The following is a 13,960-nucleotide window of genomic DNA, read 5'->3' as shown; positions in this document are numbered from 1 at the left end:
GTTCTGTCAGTATTTTTGTCATCAGTATGTCATGGTATTATTGTACCTTTACTGATAGCAAGTCCACAGGCATCATGTTCACAGGCCTTAAAAAAAAAAATAGAGAGGAGGATAATAGGACTAACAAGTAATAGATTTTTATGACATTTTGCCTCTCTTTGTCAGAGAGGAGGTTCCCGTGAGGATATAAATGTCATGCTTTGGGACACAGGTTGTTGTATTCTTTTTATCAACTAAGGTCACCAAGTGTACAAGAAAGGGCATTAGACCAGCTGAACCTGGGTATGAAGTCCATTGTGACAGTGCAGAGCTTCATGCCTCAGCCAAAAGCATTAGCTCGGGTCACTAGTACAAACACCCATGCACATACTTGTGGTCGTAGGTTTGGTGTGGACATCTCTGGGCTAGGGACTACATCACCACCATCACCTCTCGGGTGAAAGCCACACATAGGCACTGCATAAAGAGACTGCTGCCCTTCCATCAGCCCAGATAAGACTAAACTACAATCATAGTGCTCTGCCAACAAGTGCAACCCTATTTCCAATTCATACGCGACTGTCTCAGTCAAGACCCAACAAGTTCCTGGAACATACAAATGCATCCCTTGAATGTACACACACCCTTCCTGTGCTCAGTACCCACGCAAAACAGAGGCCAGATTCAGACAGTACATCAGGAAATCAGCCGTACATCAGATCTCAGTGGGACAAGGCGGTCACGCTGCCCCGGTACCAGAGCACCGGCTGCCGGCCGTGCTCCCATGTGGCATCTCCTCTGTGACGAGCGGCCCGCGTACGAGCGGGGCTCCCACGGGCTCAGCCCTGCCCGTGGAGCCCGGGCTCCCTTCCCTGCTCGCACGGCGGAGCACGGTGGGCGCGGCAGCTGCTGGGGAAACACCGCTCCCCTGGGGCGCCGTCCAGCGCTTTGGGGGAGCCGCGAGCAGCCCGTTCTCACACTCCTCGCCCCCCACCCCTCGGGGGCACAGGCGGCTCCGGCCGCGGGGGGCGCGGAGCTCTCGGACAGGTGCCCGCTCCGCGCCCAGCTCCGCCCGCCTCGGCCCGGCCCGGCCCCGTTCAACCTGCCCCGGGCGGCGCGGCCAATGGCGCGCGAGGGCGGGGAGCGGCGGCGGGAGCTGCCCGGGCCGCCCCCGCCCTCCGCGGCGAAACTCGGCGGGAGCGCCGCGGGCACGGACACGGCGCCCGCTCCCCGCACGGCTCCGCACCGCCCCGCACACCGCCGGCCGGCGGGACGGGGATGATCCGCGGCCACCGCGCTGCCTCGGCACCTTCTCACGCCGCCCCCTCGGGCACCCCCGCACGCCCGCGCAGGGCCGCCCCAGCGCGGCGCTGAGCGCTGCCCGGCGTCGGAGTGAGAGGCGGTGAGGCGACTCCGCTCGGCCCCGCTTGGCTCAGGACCCGATCCCCGATCCCCCTCCGGGCTGGGCGCGGAGCTGCGGCAGGAACAGGCAGCCACGACTCCCCCGGCTGCGGTCGGTGGCTGCCGGACGGTACCCCTCTTCGGCCCCTTTTTAGGACTTTTTTTTCTTTCTTTCCTTAACTGAAACACGCCACTTTTTTTTTTTTTTTTTAAACTTCTTGCTCATTTGAATTTTTACTTTCTCACTAAACAACCCCCGTCCCCTCCTTCCTCGTCCTTTCCTTTTCGGAGCCGACCTTGCCGTCTCTGGACTCGCCGCCTGCAGTGTGAGCATCATGTCATTCGACCCCACCACCATGTCACCTGCGAACGGCTCCGCCAACGGGACCGCCAGCGGGGCCGAGGGCGGGAAGCCCCCCACCATCCCCACCGTCATGTTCATCTTCGGCGTGGTGGGCAACCTCATAGCCATCGTGGTGCTCTGCAAGTCCAGGAAGGAGCAGAAGGAGACCACTTTCTACACGCTGGTCTGTGGGCTGGCTGTCACTGATCTCTTGGGGACCTGCCTGGTGAGTCCAGTCACGATTGCCACTTACCTGCAGAACCGCTGGCCAGGAGGACCTGCTCTGTGTGAGTACAGCTCCTTCATCCTCCTCTTCTTTGGACTCTCTGGACTCAGCATTATCTGTGCCATGTCTATAGAGAGATACCTGGCCATTAACCATGCCTATTTCTACAACCATTACGTGGACAAGAAGCTGGCAGGCCTCACACTCTTTGCCATCTACGCTTCCAACGTGCTGTTCTGCGCCCTCCCCAGCATGGGGCTCGGCAAATCTACCATGCAGTACCCTTACACTTGGTGTTTCATAGACTGGCGAACAAAGGAGGCCACCCATGCAGCATATTCCTATATGTATGCAGGCTTCAGCTCCTTTCTGATCATGGTGACTGTGATCTGCAACATCCTGGTGTGCGTGGCCCTCATTCGCATGCACCGCCAGTTCATGAGACGCACGTCCCTGGGGACAGACACCACCTCCAGCCGTTTATCTGACTTTCGCAGACGCCGGAGCTTCCGTCGGATGGCCGGAGCAGAGATCCAGATGGTCATTCTGCTCATTGCCACTTCCCTGGTGGTGGTGATCTGCTCCATTCCTCTGGTGGTGAGTAACATCATGCAACCTTACTTCTGTTCCATCAAACAGATGCAAAGTCTTTTTTCCTCCTAGTCTGTGCTTGTAGGACAGATTCCTATTTAGCTAGTGTCACAAAGGGTTATAATAGCTCAAAGGCTGCTAACATATGTGCGTGATGAGAGAAAGTTGAGTAGATTTATATTTACACAAAAAGAAACATGCTTATCCCAAGTCCTGGACTCCTTTGTTTGGTTAAAATAGAGTGCCAAAAATTCTCAATGATTGTTTTGCTGTTCAACTGGAATTCACATAGCAAAAATCCTACTGAGAGCTAAAGGCACTTTAAAGTTCACCTGCAAAATTAATTTGTGATGAGTGAGGTTTGGGTCTGGCCTGCATTTCTAGATGTTTGGTGTGTTTCAAATTTGTGCATACTGCTGCTGAACAGGAAAGTATATGCTGTACAGCAATCCTTGATGTGCAGAGGGAAGACAGGGTTGTGTTCACCTAGCACCAGTACGTTCAGAGTGCCTGACAACCAAAACCTGAGCTAAGCTTCCCTTCCTCAGGGAGTCATGCATGATCTCTGAGGTAGATCCCACACAGACATCCCTCCAGGAGCTCCCCACACAGTAGGAGGAGTAAACTCAGTGGAACCACCTGTTGGAGTATTGCTCAGTTAAATGAGTGTTGGAGGAATCTGGCCCACATAAACTTTGAGATCATACTGAAATGTCAAATAACATTACCACTAACCATTTGCTAATTTTCTGAAAAGGCTGATATAATTAGTGTCATTAAACCGAACACTCGGAATCCACATTTTTCTGTTCCTCCACCTTATCTCCAAGAAAGACAAACCCAAATGAAACCCACCAGCTGGAGGCTCAGTTCTTGTTTGGCAGGCACCATAATAAAGCTTGGCAAACCTCTGTCCTCCTCTGGCTCAGAGACATTAAACAAGTAGCTGTCTTGCCTTATTTGCCATGTTCCAAAACACAGTAGGGACCCATGCAGTGGTTGTCAGACAGAAGGGTGTTTTTGGAAGGATTGTTTTAAGGTGGTTTATCATCAGTAGGGTGATCCCTCTGTCACAGAGGGGGTATAATGTATGTCAAATACAGCTGGCCAGCTGGGGATGCAAAACAGCGTAAGGAAGTTTAGAGAAGGGCATGTGAACAGGACTCAGCTGTCAGCGAGTCCGTCCCCCTCAGCTCAGAGGAGCTGTAATCACAAGGGTTGGGCCAGTTTTGCCACATTACTAACATAAACAGGAGCTAGTGAAGTGTAGCTGTGCTGGAGCACCAGTGCTCCGGCTGCCGTCTCCTGTTCTTCGGCGTTGTCACTTTGCCGAGGCATGACCGAGCACAGTGCCTATGTGCTCCTTGCTTGACGTCTGAAGGAGGTCGAGAGGTGCTGCCGCAGCTGCACACAGGGTGTCCCTGGGAGGAGCACACGCTTTAGACAGCCTGCCCCGCAGTCCAGCTCCAGAAACTGCGGGAGTGAGCTGACTGGCTGCAGGGGGATGCATCAGGTGGCCGAAACACCGACAGTAGCGAGGGGTGACTACTTAATTTGATTAACTTAGCATGAAAACAGCTACTTCACAAAAGGAATAATACTGCATTTTCAAGAGGTGCTGGTAAATGCAGGGAATAGGTTCTGTGAATTAAATACAGTGTTGTAACATGATAGACTTCAGCAGTTTCAGAAAAAAGCCAAACTTTATCCTGTGGCAAAGCAGCTAGAGGAAGGCTGAGGAGACTGGATGTGAAATGGAAAATGAAATTGTTTATATCCATTTGGACCTAGGCAGTCTTTCACATAAACCTAAAAAAAAAGGGGGGGAAAAATCAAGAGGTAGGGGTTACCAGAAAGGGAACTGGATGGTTAAGAGTTAAAATTAATGAAGCTGTATGAGGCAATAGGTTTATTATTTAAACGGTAGCTACTGAAAAACTTGCATATAGCAGAAGTATGTGAAGGTGCAGGTGATAAAGGTGTGTAGTTCTCCCAGACCTTGATTTCACTTCTTACAAAGGCACAGCGTTACCTTGGGAGTGTTCACATAAGTTAGATTTTCCCTGCTAAACCAGCACATATTTTCTATATCTGAAATGAGGTAAGAGACTCTAATTTCACTTAAACGTATGACTAAAAATAAAAGGAACCTTTCTCTAAAAAAAACCCAACTAAATAACCACATAGATTCACATCATCAAAGTGTCCAGTGTGGTTAAATTTCTTCATTGTTAAGTAGATTTTTTAAGTCATTTGCCTCCCTCTGTGGGAATAAGCCACAGCCACATGTGCTTCTTTGTGCCATGATGTACTGCCATGCATGACACTGTGTTAAGCCCTCTGGGTGTATGTACACTGAGGTTAAGAATGGGGAAACTCTAAGAAGTGACACTTTTATGCTATAAATCCCGGGAACGAGCCACTAGCAGAAATATGTAAATTACTAAGATATAGACTTACATTTTCATGACTCAGAGGAGTTTTAGAAAGTCCTCACTGACTGAGAGGCTCACCTATAACAGGTCAGCCTGGCAGTCATTAAGACTATACAAATGGTGAAGTGGTGGTGCCAGCATGATTCAGACACACAGAGTGGGCTCAGAGGGTGCTTTGTGACTGAAGTTTTCTGGGGAGCTGACTTCCTGCTGATGATTTCAGCTGAATAAACCACCAGTTCAGTCAGAGCAAAGCAACTGCTGAAAGAGACACATAAACCTCTAACATTTTAGAATGAACATTTTCACAAGACAATAAGATAGCAGATACTTATGGTTTGACAAAAAAAAAAAAAAAACTCAGGTCTTGAAATATTAAATAGCTCTGAAATAACTGAGTCACAGAGAACAGCAGTTTTTAATAATGAAATGCTTCAGCACATAGTTCACAAGTAGGGTTGTTTAGTGTTTTAGTGACTTACTCATAAAATCAGCAAAATTTTACAGTAACAAGTGCTGTAACAAGATCATGGGGGATTATGTAAATTGATGAATGAATTTGACAGAACTGGGAGCTGATCAAATTTATCAGAGAAGTTAAATGAAAAAAATTGTGAAAGGAAACTTCTGATATAACAGTGTGTCCTCAATGTGCAGAAAGCGGTGTGAAAGACACAAATCTGACAGTTGTTTAAAAATTAAATAAGAAAAATTCATAGGTTATGTGCTGACTCTTATCTCCACACTGGTTATGTCATCTCTTAAAATATTTTGAGTTTTTAGAAATCAGAATTGGGTAGTGTAAAATGTAGGGAATAAGATATATTAGGAGGAATTTTGTCAAGGAGAGAGTAGAAATTATTATCCAGCCTTTTAAAGAACACTAAACTTTTTCAAGAGTAAATAGGCACACACTACTCAAAGTCTGTAATTCTGTCCAGCAGTTTGTCAAATAATACTCTTAAAATTTTTAAGTGTGAGGTCTTTTTCTCATCCTGACCACTGAACATTGTTGTTAAATTATGATGAAAAATAAAATGTAATGTTTCCGGGTGTACATCTTGTTGATTGCCTGAAATAATCAGGAGTTTCTAACTTGATGTTTAATTGAACTAAAAGTGGATTTTCTTTTGGCTTGGCTGCTTTCAACTTTTTAATATCAGGCACTGTCTGCAGTGTCAGACTGCAAGGTGTCAGACATTATGTTTTAGTAGTGGAGTATCCACCAAGCAGACACTACTAACCCCTTGAAGGGCAAAGGTTATTGGCTTATGGAGCTGAAAAACTTGTTCCTGCTTACTGCCATATATGTTTTTTAAATTTATCTTATCAGCATGTGGGGAGATTTTGAGGGCAGGTAGGAGCTGTAAAGACAATTACTAGTGTGACTGTAACTATAAAAGTCACTTTATAATGCTTCATAGGATTAGAAATCATGACTTCCATCTGTAGTTAGTAAAAAAGAAAAGCACAAACAGCACGCAGAACTTTGATCCCACGAGTACCTATCATGAGCATAAACTCAACGTACCTTAGAGCTATGTGCTTCTTAATTGCAAACAAACTGCTCATACTTTTAATAAGATACATTGTCTGGATTCTACCGTTACAAAGCTAACATACAAAACTCGTTCTTTAGAGATTTGAATTGTTCTGGCTTCCTTCTTTCTTTAATTAGGATTTCAAATTGCACAAATTCAAGCATCGGATTAGATAACTTAGTGGATTCCACTTACTTGGCACTTGCTCAGCAGATGCAAGGCAGTATCTTTTATCATGTTACCTCCTGCAGCAGAGGACTTTTAGCTGAAACAGGGTACCTTGCTTGCTGTTCTTTTATATGATACGTTAGTAAATGTTGTTTCACCAGTAAGTGAAGAAGGATAGAACTGACATTCCAACATAGATAAATTTCTACCTTATTGTGCTCAAGATGTAACCCCAGCCACAGGTCTGAATTGATACATGCATATGACATTCTGGGGAGCTTCTAATAAGATCTATGGGTCCTTTCTGGGAAGTAGAAACAGTTTTGTACAGTCAGAATTTCCACTGAATAGGTCCACTCTATGAATGTTTAACCTATACATGCTGTGTATCAGTCAAAAGGAAATAAAGCATGCAGAGATAGCATAAAGCAAACTGCACTGTACCATCAGCAATAGTCCTTTTCAGCCACAGAACCACCGCTTGAAGACATTTTCGCCTTTCCACAAAGTCTGCCAGGTAGAGAGAGAAAGGTGGAACAGGTACCTTAGTTTCACGTGCTGCTTATCAAAAGAACAATCCGACTATTAAATCACTGACGTGTAACTATAGCTGCAAGTTAAAAAAAGATTAAAAAAAAAAAAAAAATCACGTCTTCGAGTTGAACTGTGTATTGCCTCTGTTGTCTTCAAAGTGTGCCTTCTGGTTGTTTGACCCGGGTGGGTTTGTCAGCGGACATCCCTCCCTACGCACGTCTCCTGTCCGCAGCCGTGGCTGCGTGGGGCTGTGTGAGCTGCTGGCAGGGAGGGTCCCCGCCGTGGGGCACGCACCTGCCCTGTGCTCAGCGCCTGAAATACACACAGACCGCCGGCATCCACAGGATGCGGGGTGCCTCCGCCTGCACGAGGGGTCTGCGGTGCGGGGCAGGGAAAGGGGCGTTTGGGGAAGCATTGAGATGTAGGTGCAGGTTGGATGCCCCCCCATCCCCTCGGGGACACCCGGCCTGGGCGCGATTATATATGTGACCTGCATATAGTTATATGTTATAAATACATATAAATACATGCACTTTATACATCCATATAATACATATTAGGTATATATTTTATATATACACACACACGTATACTGCACATCCATATACAGTCCCCTCGGGCGGGGCAGCGGTGCCACCTCGCGGCGAGCCCGGGAACGGCACCGCCCGGCCCCCGGCGGGACGGGACCCCCTCCATCCCTAATTATGGACGGTTTTTAAGGAATCATCAACGAATAACAGCGAAACTGCAGGTATTTAAAAATCCCGGCTACTGGAGAGGCTCGCCTTCTCTTAGTCATGGAACCACATAGCGACACAACATCGCAAAGGACGCTATTTATTTTAGAAGAATTTATTGCTAAGCTATTTATTTTTTTTATTTATAAACCATTTATTTGTTGTTTATTTATAACATAAGTAGCGAAAATTATTTATAAAACAAGTAGGTTGAATTTAAATGTGTATAAATACATTTATTTATAAAATAAATGGTTAAAAAAAAGAAAAATATTAAAAATAATAGGAAAGTGCTTAATAAAAGGGAAAAAAAGCCGTAAAAATAAGTTCATTATGCATAGGAATACTCTTTGAAGTACCTGAATGGCACGTTTGGCCTAAGAGATAAATAAGGTCAGGAAATTAGTTGTCAGAAAGACATCTGCTGTGTTAGAAATCATAAAAAGTAATGAGAACTGGGATCACTATATTGCTGTTTAAATTCAAGATTTTCCCATATTTTGAATTCACTAGGTTACTCATAATCCTAGAGAAAAGTGCTGAGAAAGAAAATACAGTCAACCATCAATTTGACAGACTGTTTGAGAGAGGCTGTATGCACAGGGCTTCCACAGAGGGACGTTGTGTTATTCTAAACATACTTCATTGATAGCTTTGGAGCACACTCCATCTCTGAATCCTGACAAGGCTGAATGCCACCACATTGCCCTCTTGCAGCAAGATTTCTCAAGTATTGTGAAATTTTTCATCAGACTTGGATGGCTTCACATGCAGGACTTCTAATAAAAATTACCTAAGAGGGCTGTCCTACTTTGGCTTATTTATTTAAATGCTTGCTTGCTTCCTTGTCTTAACCTCCTAGCTAGGCAAGACTTGATTCATTTCAGGAGTAAAGGATGAGATTCTAAAACCTCATCATTTTGCTATCGGATTTTTATTGTATCAGATAAAAATATAATTATTTATTTTGACTTACCTTAGGGAATCTGAAGAAAATAGAATCTTCCCTATCCACTTTTCAGTGGCTTTTCTAGGCCTTTCTGTAATTGGACATTGCACAGTTTTGCTAAAATGGAGAACAGCTATTAGAGACTGATCAACATAACCAACTCCTGTGATGCCATTCTCCTTAGTGACACTAGAAAGATGATATCCAAGAAACTGAACTGTGCCTAACTCATAGTACCATTTACAAAAGTGGCTTCTAAACAAGGAAAGGGACCAGTTGAAGAAGCAGCTAGATGAATAAGCTGAAGAAGACATTTCTGTGTAGAAGACAGGATCCTTTAGTTTTAAATTTTGTGCATGATAAACTAAATTTGCTAATTAAATAGTCACTTCACACAGCAACTTCAGCATCTTAAATTCTTGACCACTTCTTCAGTATCTTTGTAGGTAAAACCAAAATGCTGGCTTGTGTAGGAGAACTTTTCTGTTTTTTCCCTCCCTTCTTTTTTTACATTTCTATTTTTCCAAACCATGCTGCAGCAAGCGAACATTTCAGGTTATATAAACGATTCCAGTAAGGACAGGTGCCAGGAAAATGCATTTCTAAACTCGGGAATCAACAACTCTGGTCTTGTTTCCAGTGTCTTGTGTATTTGGATTATCATCTGTGCTTGAGTTCATTTCTAAATGATTATTAGGCCTTTGCTGGAGGAACCGATCGGGTCTCCCCAGTCAGTTACCTCGTTGCAGGTAGCATAAGACTCAAGGTGTACCAAGGAGGCAGGATACAAGTCTACATCTTTGTTCACAGGAATTTTTAAAAACATCAGCCAAAAGTTGGAGGTTCAGGGATTAATTATGAGGCAAAAAAAGAGAAAAATCCAGTCCTTTCCTACATGTAACATAGGTGGCCAATTCTCATCTGTCTGATTTTTTTTTGCTATTTCGAAAAATGAACGCAGGGCCGCCAGTCTGATATGCTTGATCTCGCCAGCCTCTTCTTCTGTCATAGCTTGCAGCAGCAAATGTAGATCTCTGCTTCGAAATGTAAACTTTACTTTCTTGATGCAATTGTGTAACTATATCTTCCTTTTCCCTCATGTCCTGGGTAGGTCCGTGTCTTCGTGAACCAGCTGTACCAGCCGGCACCAGTGAAGGATGTCAGGCAAAACCCTGACCTGCAAGCCATCCGCATCGCCTCAGTGAACCCCATTTTGGACCCATGGGTCTACATCCTCCTCCGCAAGACTGTGCTCAGCAAAGCCATTGAGAAGATCAAGTGCCTCTTCTGCCGCATTGGAGGGGCTCGGAGGCAGCACTCAGGGGGCAACTTCAACTGCGTGGATGGGCGCAGGACCTCCTCTGCCATGTCAAGTCAGTCACCCTCATTCATCTCCCGTGAGCTGAGGGAGATCAGCAGCACCTCCCAAACACTGCTCTACCCCCCGGAGTTAAGTGAAAGCAGCATCGGGGGCCACGTGCTGCTCCCAGGTCCCAGCGCCAGCTTGGCCCAGTCCGACACCACATCTGTGAGGACACTGCGCAGCTCCGAGACCTCGGACTCCTCACAGGGACAGGACTCCGAGAGTGTCCTCCTGGTGAATGAAATCAAGTCTGGTGGCGGGGCCAGCTCCACATCCAAAAGTGGCCCTCTCCAGGTCACCTTCCCCACAGAGACATTGAATTTATCAGAAAAGTGCATCTAGATTGCCATGAAAGGCATCAACCCTGGGGATACTTCCTGGTACATTGGAAAAACTGGTGCAATAGATAGGTGTTCTGCCTATTCATGGGAAGAGGGGTTCAGCTGTGCTTCAAAGGGCTATTTTTCTCTTGCTGTGCGATGGGTACATTTCTTTTAGACTACTGAGGACTGTGTGGAACAGACATTGCACTTGGGCCCTGCCATCAGAAATGGTACAGTGCAGGTCTGATGGGACTGGAAACGTAAATGGTCTGGTCTTGTTGTGAGAAATAAAAAGACCCACCACTTGCTTTTTTCTTTTCTTTTTTCCTTTTCCAAGTCTAGTGGAACTGTGTTTTCTCTCCCCATGGTTGCTCAGCTATCAAGAGTTTAAGCTTCTGGTACTAGAGCTGAATTTCAGGCAGCTGCTAGGAACTGGACACAGCTACTCTGAGAGCTGCCTGGGGTAGGATTTTATTTTAAAGTGTCTCACTAAAGCATGAAAATGTGAATTTTTATCATTGTATATATATCAGGATTGAAAATATTTAAAAGTCTATTCTTCTCTATGAGAAGGTTTGTTATTAATACAAGGTATATAGAAACAATTGCCAGCCTTCTCTTCCCTCAGTATTTCCTGCTGATAAGACATTCTTGGATTAGATTTGTTGTCCATGCTAGATTCACAGCTGATGATGTAAATTATCTAGCTGAGAATACATAAGCACTTTCTGAGTGAAATGGGAATATATGCATTTTTAAGAGAGAAAAAGAAAACACATCCTTTTAGTTAAGAATATTAGTTTTCAGTATATGTGTATACTAAAAAAAGCAAATTTTATTTATATTCTGAGAATGTTTCTCTGTATAACACGTGCGCGCCTCTCCGAGTACGTTGGCCCCCAGTCTGCACACTTTAGGCACACACTTAACAACGCCCATCAGAGTAGTCCCTCTCTTGCCAGGGAGACTCCCTACATGTAAAGTGTAAGGACATGTAAGGACATATAGAAGTGCTTTCAATATCAGGGCCCAAAACTTTCAACTCCTGGTTAATAGTCATAATATTCACTTTAGTTAAAGCATCACTGATGTAATAAAGGTATTTTTTCATAACATTTATCATTTTACTTTAAATAGTAAATAGAATTTTATGACTGTGTAATCTGATACTCCGTCAAATAAATGTACAAAACCATGGAAGCAGAATCTTCATTTAAAGTATAGATTATATAGAACTATATCTTGGTCTTGAACACCTTGAAAAGCATTTGTTGCTAGAGTTTTTATGGCAAACACATCACCAAAACCAGCTGTTAACCACTGACAAAAGAAGTTTTGTGTTTTATGTTGTAAGGGTTAGATCTTGTTCCAGAAACACTGTGTATCAAAATAATTCTGTACAGATATCTGGAGGATGTTTTGTCAAATACTAAGCATGTTATGCTGCTTAAAGTGTTTTCATGTGAATGCTATATTGTAATGAAAATCTTGAGCCTTATGTTGATATGTTTAAGCAGTTGTACCGACCAAAGTAATTTTGGGGATCACAATTAAATGGAAATGTTCTGCTTGATCTCAGATGTTTACATGACTGCCATTCAGTGCCAAGTCTTTACCTTAACAAGCCTCCCATCTTGGAATGCTCTGTGCTCAGTTACTGCCAAAACATACTTTGTCCTGTAAGTTTCCAAAACACCACAGCATGATCACCATCAGCAAGAGGTAGCCATCTTCAGAAATGTTCCCCAAGAACACTGATATAGAGCCATGAAAATTCTTTAAGTAAGCAAACAAAGAAAGACATCGTCCTTTACTGGGGGAGCAGATGAGCTTATTTGCCTTCATATGTATAGAAAGTGAAGTTAAATCTCTACACAAATATTTGCAGCAAAAGCCAGTTTTCCACCAGTTAAGCTGGAGAACAGATTACCCAAGTTCCTACTGCAGTTACAGATAAAGATCTGCCTCAATCTTTGCAATTAAACCACTTAACTATGGTCTGTTGCTTACTAGTTACCAACAAATAGAATAGAGTCGCCATACTTCCCAAGACAGGAAATAGCACCTGGCAGACCAGGAAGGTGGGACTGCTACCTGCAACTAACACCACATGTACCAATATGGGACCACACCTTTGCAGCTGGCCCAAAGCAGCACACCAGTGTTATTGGTACTGTATGCAATGACAGAATTAAACATCTACAGTGTATAATTAGTTTTTAAATAAGCAAGGGTTTATTATTTTTATTTTTTTAATTATTTCATTAATATGATTTTATTATTCTTTATCATCAGTACTGATGAGAAATACGTGTGGTGTGAAAAGAACTTCAGGGAAACACAGACCATCTGAAGCAGCTGACCTTCTAACTTCCCTCAGCAAACATATATGATAACCCTGAGGTGTTCCTCCTGCCCACAGCATTCTGGGTGTGTCAAGTAGTGGACTGGATTCGCAGCACACATCATCAACACAAATCCATGATTCCCAACCAGCCCACAGATTACAAAGTCTCCTGAGCAATACTAGAATTGCCACAGCTCCATGGCAGTGCACAAAGGCAAAATGGGAGCACCTCGGCTGCCAGTGCAAACACAGATGACTGTTCAGGAGCAGTCCGGCTAAAGGACTGGGCAAGCATGCCTTTTTTTAGGGTGACAAAAATATTACACCTCTCTCACCTCACCCACAGTCCACTCAGGTTTAGCACCTTCCTTCAATGCTGACCACAAACACATTGCTGAATTATATTTCTCAGTCTCCCTGAGCACAGCAAGTCTCATAAAATAAAGCTTCAAGTTTGTATAGTATAATTTGCCAAATGGAGGTTATTTTCGTCCAAGGTATTATGAGTAGTTTCCACATATTCAAAAGGGCTTCCCTTCTCACACAGAGTTGCTCCCCTAAATTCCTAACCCCCAGAGATCCATATTCCCTCAGAATGGCCTTTCACATCTGCATCCACCTTCACCACTCTGTGTTCACAGAAAATGCACCGATTTACCATTCAAAATCTCCTCATACCAAACTTGTATCTGACTCCACCCTGCTAGTCCTGTGACTGGCACACCCCCTCCCTCACTTCCAGCAGCCTGTCCTGCCCACACATCCCAACCACTTCACCAAACCTTTTCCATTCAGAGGCACTGCTAGACCTCTTGACCCTGCTACCACGCCCCAAGCCCCAGCCCTAACTCAATTGAAGCCCCTGTTTTGTGGCATAGCTTGGAGGATCCTCCCACTACAGGTAGGATGAGAGCCAGAATCTGTACAAGACAGTGGTTTCTGTGACAATCTGTGCATTACTTTGAATCTTTGATCACTAAGTTAGCCTTATGAATGGTTTAGGGTGTAGGATATACTGTGAGA

The 13,960-nt window shown here is 44.5% G+C and overlaps 1 protein-coding gene across 1 annotated transcript; it reads left to right on the top strand.

The window, feature by feature from the left end:
* The first annotated feature begins 1,166 nt into the window (after positions 1 to 1,166).
* PTGER4 (prostaglandin E receptor 4) lies at positions 1,167 to 12,163 on the top strand. Its single transcript, XM_064641591.1, has 2 exons — positions 1,167 to 2,546; positions 10,016 to 12,163. The coding sequence occupies exons 1-2, from the start codon at positions 1,716 to 1,718 to the stop codon at positions 10,607 to 10,609; spliced, it is 1,425 nt and encodes a 474-aa protein (XP_064497661.1). The 5' UTR covers positions 1,167 to 1,715; the 3' UTR covers positions 10,610 to 12,163.
* The last annotated feature ends 1,797 nt before the right edge of the window (positions 12,164 to 13,960 follow it).

This window comes from Pseudopipra pipra, chromosome Z (genome assembly GCF_036250125.1).
Source record: "Pseudopipra pipra isolate bDixPip1 chromosome Z, bDixPip1.hap1, whole genome shotgun sequence".
In the NCBI taxonomy this organism is placed as follows: Eukaryota; Metazoa; Chordata; class Aves; order Passeriformes; family Pipridae; genus Pseudopipra; species Pseudopipra pipra.
This window is presented reverse-complemented; position numbering and strand designations above follow the sequence as displayed.